The 10,000-nt window shown below is 43.6% G+C and overlaps 1 protein-coding gene across 1 annotated transcript; it reads left to right on the top strand.

Moving 5' to 3' along the window:
- Positions 1 to 1,167: 1,167 nt before the first annotated feature.
- On the top strand, positions 1,168 to 9,931 carry LOC311115384 (dachshund homolog 2-like; the record flags this gene model as incomplete). Its single annotated transcript, XM_084190563.1, has 7 exons — positions 1,168 to 1,337; positions 2,955 to 3,132; positions 8,188 to 8,303; positions 8,625 to 8,772; positions 8,934 to 9,095; positions 9,329 to 9,394; positions 9,738 to 9,931. Coding segments are annotated over 7 exons (884 nt in total), but the record flags the coding sequence as incomplete, so codon positions are not given.
- Between the last annotated feature and the right edge of the window lie 69 nt (positions 9,932 to 10,000).

Below are 10,000 nucleotides of genomic sequence, written 5' to 3'. Positions count from 1 at the left end.
TTTAGTGTTTCCTCCTCATCCCTTTAATGTTTCTTCCTCATCCACTCTCATCCCTTTAATGTTTCCTCCTCATCCACTCTCATCCCTTTAATGTTTCCTCCTCATCCACTCTCATCCCTTTAGTGTTTCCTCCTCATCCACTCTCATCCCTTTAGTGTTTCCTCCTCATCCCTTTAATGTTTCCTCCTCATCCACTCTCATCCCTTTAGTGTTTCCTCATCCACTCATCCCTTTAATGTTTCCTCCTCATCCCTTTAATGTTTCCTCCTCATCCACTCTCATCCCTTTAGTGTTTCCTCCTCATCCCTTTAGTGTTTCCTCCTCATCCACTCTCATCCCTTTAGTGTTTCCTCCTCATCCCTTTAATGTTTCCTCCTCATCCACTCTCATCCCTTTAATGTTTCCTCCTCATCTAAAGGGATCATCCCTTTAATGTTTCCTCCTCATCCACTCTCATCCCTTGAATATTTCCTCCTCATCCACTCTCATCCCTTTAGTGTTTCCTCCTCATCCACTCTCATCCCTTTGTTTCCTCCTCATCCACTCTCATCCCTTTAATGTTTCCTCCTCATCCACTCTCATCCCTTTAGTGTTTCCTCCTCATCCACTCTCATCCCTTTGTTTCCTCCTCATCCACTCTCATTCCTTTAATGTTTCTTCCTCATCCACTGTCATCCCTTTAATGTTTCCTCCTCATCTAAAGGGATCATCCCTTTAATGTTTCCTCCTCATCCCTTTAAAGTTTCCTCCTCATCCCTTTAATGTTTCTTCCTCATCCACTCTCATCCCTTTAATGTTTCCTCCTCATCCCTTTAATGTTTCTTCCTCATCCACTCTCATCCCTTTAGTGTTTCCTCCTCATCCACTCTCATCCCTTTCTTTCCTTCTCATCCACTATCATCCTCAATAATACCCTGGTTATTAATCAATAACACTCACAACTCATCTTATGATGGTTTAAATCTCCCTAAACTGAGTCCTTTACCCCTTGTCTTCTCTCTCTCTCCTCTCGCTCTCTCCTCTCTCTCTCTCTCTCTCTCTCCCCCCTCCCCTCTTCCCCTCTCTCTCTCCTCTCCTCCTCCCTCTCTCTCTCTCTCGCTCCCTCCCTCTCTCTCCTCTCTCTCCTCTCTCTCCTCTCTCCTCTCCCTCTCTCCTCTCTCTTTCCAGGTCTCCAGGACCTCCCTTTCATGATGATGCCCCACCCCTTACTTCCTGTCAGGTTGCCCCCGGCGTCAGTTGCCATGGCGATGTCACAGATGAACCACCTCAACACCATCGCCAACATGGCGGCCGCCGCGCATATATACACACACACACACCGGGCCCCTGTCATCAAGGTAAAACACACACACATGAATGCACGCACACACACACGCACATCGAGCTTCCTATGTATAAAAAATGTACACTACCATTTTCCTTTTTTTCGAAAGAAAAGCAATTTATTTTGTCCATTAAAATAACATCAAATTGATCAGAAATACAGTGTAGACATTGTTAATGTTGTAAATGGCTATTGTAGCTGGAAACGGCTGATTTTTAATGGAATATCTACATAGGCGTACAGAGGCCCATTATCAGCAACCATCAGTCCTGTGTTCCAATGGCACGCCGTGTTTGCTAATCCAAGTTTATCATTTTAAAAGGCTAATTGATCATTAGAAAACCCTTTTGCAATTATGTTAGCACAGCTGAAAACTGTTTTGCTGATCAAAGAAGCAATAAATCTGGCCTTCTTGAGACTAGTTGAGTATCTGGAGCATCAGCAATTGTGGGTTCGATTACATGCTCTAAGTGGCCAGAAACAAATAACTTTCTTCTGAAACTCGTCAATCTATTCTTGTTATGAGAAATTAAGGATATTCCATGTGAGAAATTGCCAAGAAACTGAAGATCTCGTACAACGCTGTGTACTACTCCCTTCACAGAACAGAGCAAACTGGCTCTAACCAGAATAGAACTGAGCAAGAGGACATTAGAGGGAGGGCTCTCAACGTCAACAGTGAAGAGTTGACTCCGGGATGCTGACCTAGGCAGAGTTGCAAATAAAAAGTCCAGTGTCTGTGTTCTTTTGCCCATCTTAATATTTTCTTTTTATTGGCCAGTCTGAGATATGGCTTCTTCTTTGCAACTCTGCCTAGAAGGTCAGCATCCCGGAGTCGCCTCTTCACTGTTGAAGTTGAGACTGGTGTTTTGCGGGTACTATTTAATGAAGCTGCCAGTTGAGGACCTGTGAGGCGTCTGTTTCTCAAACTAGACACTCTAATGTATTTGTCCTCTTGCTCAGTTGTGCACCGGGGCCTCCCACTCCTCTTTCTATTCTGGTTAGAGCCAGTTTGCACTGTTCTGTGAAGGGAGTAGTACACAGCGTTGTACGAGATCTTCAGTTTCTTGGCAATTTCTCACATGGAATATCCTTAATTTCTCAGAACAAGAATAGACTGACGAGTTTCAGAAGAAAGTTATTTGTTTCTGGCCATTTTGATCCTATAATCGAACCCACAATTGCTGATGCTCCAGATACTCAACTAGTCTCAAGAAGGCCAGTTTTATTGCTTCTTTAATCAGCACAACAGTTTTCAGCTGTGCTAACATAATTGCAAAATAGTTTTCTAATGATCAATTAGTCTTTTAAAATGATAAACTTGGATTAGCAAACACAACGTGCCATTGGAACACAGGACTGATGGTGGCTGATAATGGGCCTCTGTACGCCTATGTAGATATTCCATTAAAAATCAGCCGTTTCCAGCTACAATAGCCATTTACAACATTAACAATGTCTACACTGTATTTCTGATCAATTTGATGTTATTTTAATGGACAAAAAAATTGCTTTTCTTTCAAAAAAACAAGGACATTTTCTAACTTTTGAACGGTAGTGTATATGAGTAGTGTGTCCGACTGTCTCTCTCTCTGTCTCTCTCTCTGTCTCTGTCTCTGTCTCTCTGTAGGAGCGTGTGTGTGACAGTCAGTCCCCCTCTCCGTCTCTAGAAGACACACACACTCCTCTCCTCTCTCAGCACTCCTCACATCTCAGCTCTACAACGTCACCAGACCCTCTGAACCACGACACAGACCTTACTGAAAGAGACATATTAGTGCACATTCAAAAAATGGCAAGAGAGAAAGGTGAGTCTCTGTGTGTCTCACACACACACACACACACACACACACACACACACACACAGAGACAGACACACACACAAACACACACACACATATTTTAGCACACTCTCTGACAGACATACACACACACACTACTGTATATATGGTAATTATATATAAAGTTAGTATTCTGATCATCACTCCTCGAAACTAATTACCCACTCATCAATGTTATGCTGGGCCATATGGACAAAAAGTCAAGCGATAAATTGACCCATTTTGCTCGATAACGATAAATATAACCACCAGTTACTTTACCATTAGAGGGAGGACTCTAGACTGACTTTACCATTAGAGGGAGGACTCTAGACTGACTTTACCATTAGAGGGAGGACTCTAGACTGACTTTACCATTAGAGGGAGGACTCTAGACTGACTTTACCATTAGAAGGAGGACTCTAGACTGACTTTACCATTAGAGGGAGGACTCTAGACTGACTTTACCATTAGAAGGAGGACTCTAGACTGACTTTACCATTAGAGGCAGGGCTCTAGACTGACTTTACCATTAGAGGGAGGACTCTAGACTGACTTTACCATTAGAGGGAGGGCTCTATACTGACTTTACCATTAGAGGGAGGGCTCTATACTGACTTTACCATTAGAAGGAGGACTCTAGACTGACTTTACCATTAGAGGCAGGGCTCTAGACTGACTTTACCATTAGAGGGAGGACTCTAGACTGACTTTAACATTAGAGGGAGGACTCTAGACTGACTTTACCATTAGAGGGAGGACTCTAGACTGACTTTACCATTAGAGGGAGGACTCTAGACTGACTTTACCATTAGAAGGAGGACTCTAGACTGACTTTACCATTAGAGGGAGGACTCTAGACTGACTTTACCATTAGAGGCAGGGCTCTAGACTGACTTTACCATTAGAGGGAGGGCTCTAGACTGACTTTACCATTAGAGGGAGGACTCTAGACTGACTTTACCATTAGGAGGGCTCTAGACTGACTTTACCATTAGAGGGAGGACTCTAGACTGACTTTACCATTAGAAGGAGGACTCTAGACTGACTTTACCATTAGAAGGAGAACTCTAGACTGACTTTACCATTAGAGGGAGGACTCTAGACTGACTTTACCATTAGAGGGAGGACTCTAGACTGACTTTACCATTAGAGGGAGGACTCTAGACTGACTTTACCATTAGAGGGAGGACTCTAGACTGACTTTACCATTAGGAGGGCTCTAGACTGACTTTACCATTAGAGGGAGGACTCTAGACTGACTTTACCATTAGAGGGAGGACTCTAGACTGACTTTACCATTAGAAGGAGGACTCTAGACTGACTTTACCATTAGAGGGAGGACTCTAGACTGACTTTACCATTAAAAGGAGGACTCTAGACTGATTTTACCAATAGAGGTAGGGCTCTAGACTGACTTTACCATTAGAGGGAGGACTCTAGACTGACTTTACCATTAGAGGGAGGACTCTAGACTGACTTTACCATTAGAGGGAGGACTCTAGACTGACTTTACCATTAGAGGGAGGACTCTAGACTGACTTTACCATTAGAGGGAGGGCTCTAGACTGACTTTACCATTAGAGGGAGGACTCTAGACTGACTTTACCATTAGAGGGAGGACTCTAGACTGACTTTACCATTAGAGGGAGGACTCTAGACTGACTTTACCATTAGAGGGAGGACTCTAGACTGACTTTACCATTAGAAGGAGGACTCTAGACTGACTTTACCATTAGAGGGAGGACTCTAGACTGACTTTACCATTAGAGGGAGGACTCTAGACTGACTTTACCATTAGAGGGAGGACTCTAGACTGACTTTACCATTAGAGGGAGGACTCTAGACTGACTTTACCATTAGAAGGAGGACTCTAGACTGACTTTACCATTAGAGGGAGGACTCTAGACTGACTTTACCATTAGAGGGAGGACTCTAGACTGACTTTACCATTAGAGGGAGGACTCTAGACTGACTTTACCATTAGAGGGAGGACTCTAGACTGACTTTACCATTAGAAGGAGGACTCTAGACTGACTTTACCATTAGAGGGAGGACTCTAGACTGACTTTACCATTAGAGGCAGGGCTCTAGACTGACTTTACCATTAGAGGGAGGGCTCTAGACTGACTTTACCATTAGAGGGAGGACTCTAGACTGACTTTACCATTAGGAGGGCTCTAGACTGACTTTACCATTAGAGGGAGGACTCTAGACTGACTTTACCATTAGAAGGAGGACTCTAGACTGACTTTACCATTAGAAGGAGAACTCTAGACTGACTTTACCATTAGAGGGAGGACTCTAGACTGACTTTACCATTAGAGGGAGGACTCTAGACTGACTTTACCATTAGAAGGAGGACTCTAGACTGACTTTACCATTAGAGGGAGGACTCTAGACTGACTTTACCATTAGAGGGAGGACTCTAGACTGACTTTACCATTAGGAGGGCTCTAGACTGACTTTACCATTAGAAGGAGGACTCTAGACTGACTTTACCATTAGAGGGAGGACTCTAGACTGACTTTACCATTAGAGGGAGGACTCTAGACTGACTTTACCATTAGAAGGAGGACTCTAGACTGACTTTACCATTAGAGGGAGGACTCTAGACTGACTTTACCATTAAAAGGAGGACTCTAGACTGATTTTACCAATAGAGGTAGGGCTCTAGACTGACTTTACCATTAGAGGGAGGACTCTAGACTGACTTTACCATTAGAGGGAGGACTCTAGACTGACTTTACCATTAGAGGGAGGACTCTAGACTGACTTTACCATTAGAGGGAGGACTCTAGACTGACTTTACCATTAGAGGGAGGGCTCTAGACTGACTTTACCATTAGAGGGAGGACTCTAGACTGACTTTACCATTAGAGGGAGGACTCTAGACTGACTTTACCATTAGAGGGAGGACTCTAGACTGACTTTACCATTAGAGGGAGGACTCTAGACTGACTTTACCATTAGAGGCAGGGCTCTAGACTGACTTTACCATTAGAGGGAGGACTCTAGACTGACTTTACCATTAGGAGGGCTCTAGACTGACTTTACCATTAGAGGGAGGACTCTAGACTGACTTTACCATTAGAAGGAGGACTCTAGACTGACTTTACCATTAGAGGGAGGACTCTAGACTGACTTTACCATTAGAAGGAGGACTCTAGACTGACTTTACCATTAGAGGGAGGACTCTAGACTGACTTTACCATTAGAGGGAGGACTCTAGACTGACTTTACCATTAGAAGGAGGACTCTAGACTGACTTTACCATTAGAGGGAGGACTCTAGACTGACTTTACCATTAGAGGGAGGACTCTAGACTGACTTTACCATTAGAGGGAGGACTCTAGACTGACTTTACCATTAGAAGGAGGACTCTAGACTGACTTTACCATTAGAGGGAGGACTCTAGACTGACTTTACCATTAGAGGGAGGACTCTAGACTGACTTTACCATTAGAGGGAGGACTCTAGACTGACTTTACCATTAGAGGGAGGACTCTAGACTGACTTTACCATTAGAGGGAGGACTCTAGACTGACTTTACCATTAGGAGGGCTCTAGACTGACTTTACCATTAGAGGGAGGACTCTAGACTGACTTTACCATTAGAGGGAGGACTCTAGACTGACTTTACCATTAGAAGGAGGACTCTAGACTGACTTTACCATTAGAGGGAGGACTCTAGACTGACTTTACCATTAGAGGGAGGACTCTAGACTGACTTTACCATTAGGAGGGCTCTAGACTGACTTTACCATTAGAAGGAGGACTCTAGACTGACTTTACCATTAGAGGGAGGACTCTAGACTGACTTTACCATTAGAGGGAGGACTCTTTTTTTTTGTGCATATTATTGTCCTAGGCTATATTTAACATAATTCACCTCCTGAGGAAGTGAGAACTGAAAACGCTTTAGCTAGATCGCTAACTCTAAATATGATATTAATGCTAGATAATCCATGCAATTGATCGAACTGTAAATGTAATGTCCTACAAAACTTTCCATTGGTAGGCCTATATAGGCTACTTGATGTATTCACCGCTCCGCTCCGTTCTGCTGGCGCATCATCTCAATTACATACTCTGTAAAGTGGTGTTATTCATCTATACTGACAGTTGATAAATAATTATACTCTCATAAAGCTGACACTCTCCTCTTTTGGAGTGGTTGTTTTAAGAACTGTGTCTTTCCCACAATTACATTTCAAAATGTTGCTCAACTGTCAGTATGCTTGCGCTTATCAGAACGCATCTCTCCCGTCAGTCCGTGTGTAAAGGAGGGAGAGGGAGTGAGAGCCAGCAGCGAAACAGGGACAGGGCAGATACTTTCATTGCAGGTTAAATGCACATTACTGTTGACCAAATAATGGTTTTAAAACCAGGAACGTCACCGAAATAATAAGACGTAAGCAAAATTGCTTCAGTAAAAGGAGTTCAACGTTGGTGTCGGCCCAGCTTTAGGGTCTTTATCCATGTTAATTGCACAACACTCTATACAGATATCAGAGTTATCCGTGTTCATTTCAAAACACAGGTATCAGAGTTATCCTTGTTCATTTCACAACACAGGTATCAGAGTTATCCTTGTTCATTTCACAACACAGGTATCAGAGTTATCCATGTTCATTTCACAACACAGGTATCAGAGTTGTCAGTGTTCATTTCACAACACAGGTATCAGAGTTGTCAGTGTTCATTTCACAACACAGGTATCAAAGTTGTCAGTGTTCATTTCACAACACAGGTATCAAAGTTGTCAGTGTTCATTTCACAACACAGGTATCAGAGTTATCCATGTTTAAGGCATTAAGATTTGAGAGCGAAGGAGGAGAGAAGAGGGAGGAGTCGATGCTTTCATAGTCTCGCGTTGCCATTGCTCCAAAATCCCATCGTTGTCACGCCCTTTGACCTCTCCTCTCACTATTGCCGTCCTTCCATATTAGTCTGTCCTTTTTCAACAGGAGGAGGAAGGTCCATTCATCCCCTTATACATACTGCTTGTATACAAATCATTACTAACCCTCTCTCTTACAGAAGACTCCTCATTTGATAGGCTGTCCTCAGGCCAGGCCCTGCCCCCTGGCTTCCCTGCTCCGTTCCTATTCGCTGCCGGCATTTCCTCTGTCGAGACTCTACTCACCAACATACAGGCAAGATAATTACCTGGATGAGTTGAAGTCACTATTATTCATGTCATTCCTTTCCTTCATTTCTATTGTTGACCATATAGCCGGTCTCATTTGTGACGTCAAGTTCTCTAGCTATAGTCTTAATAGATATACTCAAGAGCTTATTTGTAGACATAAGTTAAAACTCCCTCTTTCTCCCTCTCTCTGTCTCTCTCTCTCTCTCTCCCCATCTCTCTCTCTCTCCCCATCTCTCTCTCTCTCCCCATCTCTCTCTCTCTCCCCATCTCTCTCTCTTTTCATCTCTCTCTTTTCATCTCTCTCTTTTCATCTCTCTCTTCTCAGGGCTTGCTGAAGGTGGCTGTAGAGAATGCCAGTGTCCAGGACAAACAGATCCAGGCAGAGAAGAGAGAACTGAAGATGGAGCTGTACAGAGAGAGAGAATTGAGAGAGAGTCTGGAGAGACAACTCGCCTCCGAACTACAGAGCAGAGGTAGTCGGGGGGGGGGGGGGGGTGAGAGAGCTCACCTCGGAGTCACAGATCAGAGCAGAGGGATTGGTGGGTTTGGGGAGGGAATCTCTTTATCCCCCTCTCATTCTCTCTTTCCCCCTCTCTCATTCTCTCTTTCCCTCTCACCCCCTTCTCTTTCTCAGCCTCTATCCAGAAGCGCTTGAAGAAAGAGAGGAAATTGAAGAGGAAGCTGCAGGAAATGTTGGCGTTTGAGTCCAAGAGGAGGGAGAGAGTTGAAGATGCTCTCAAACACTGGTCCTCCTCATCTCTCTCTACTCCTGACACACGATACACCAGCAGTAATGGTGAGGCTCCTCTCTCTCTCTCTCTCCTCTTCTCTGATGGTTTCCACACGTGTGAGAGTGATGATGGGATGCTATTATTAATATCTCATTTAAAGGTGGAAGTGGAAAGGCTATTAGGATGTCATTAGATGTGTTTTCAGGTTTGTGTGTTCTTTTGAAACGTCTGTATTGTTAAATTGACACCATATACGGTCTATTCACGGTCTGTACCCTTGGGTTCTTCTTGACCACAGATATGGAGGTACCAGAAGAACAACCTGTACTGAATGGTAACCAGCATGACAATCCAACTGTCCAAGGTATGGACACACATCTTTCCCGTATTCCAGTCAATCCGGAAATACTGTAAACTGTACAGATTCCCGTAGGTTTAGTAAAGGAGAGGAATTTCCTAGAGTCATAAATGCAGTTAGTATTATATTCGCAAGAGTGGAATTCCTATTTTATGGTAGCTATGAATGCAATCCATGACTCTTAAAGAGTCTTTAATATTTTTGGTTTAATACATTATTTCCCTGTTCATCCTGGTTAACCCGTGTCCTCTCTCCTCTCTCCACTCCATATGATTCTCTAATATGTCTGTGATATGCATTCTTTGTATTTTTTTTGTATTTTCCCCTCCCCCTCCGTCCCTCATTCCAGAATCCTGTGCATTCCTGAAGACCCCCCCCTGCTGTTCTAATTAACTCGCCGTGAACTCATCACGGAACGCCAGCCTGTTGCCACGACAGCCTGTAAAGGGAACAACTCCCCGCAAGCACTTCCTGATGGATTGACTGAAAGGAAAAGGAGGGACCTAGAATAAGGGGATGGGTAAAGAAATGAACTGATTGAACTAAAAAGAGAGAAAAATACCTTCATGGTCAGAGCGACTGTGTCAGAATGTTCTGTTAGTTCATTCCTTT

The sequence above is a fragment of the Coregonus lavaretus genome, assembly GCF_964263955.1.
Source record: "Coregonus lavaretus genome assembly, contig: HAP1_SCAFFOLD_8625, whole genome shotgun sequence".
NCBI lineage: Eukaryota > Metazoa > Chordata > Actinopteri > Salmoniformes > Salmonidae > Coregonus > Coregonus lavaretus.
Note: the sequence above shows the minus strand (reverse complement) of the source record. Positions and strands in the feature narration are given on the sequence as shown.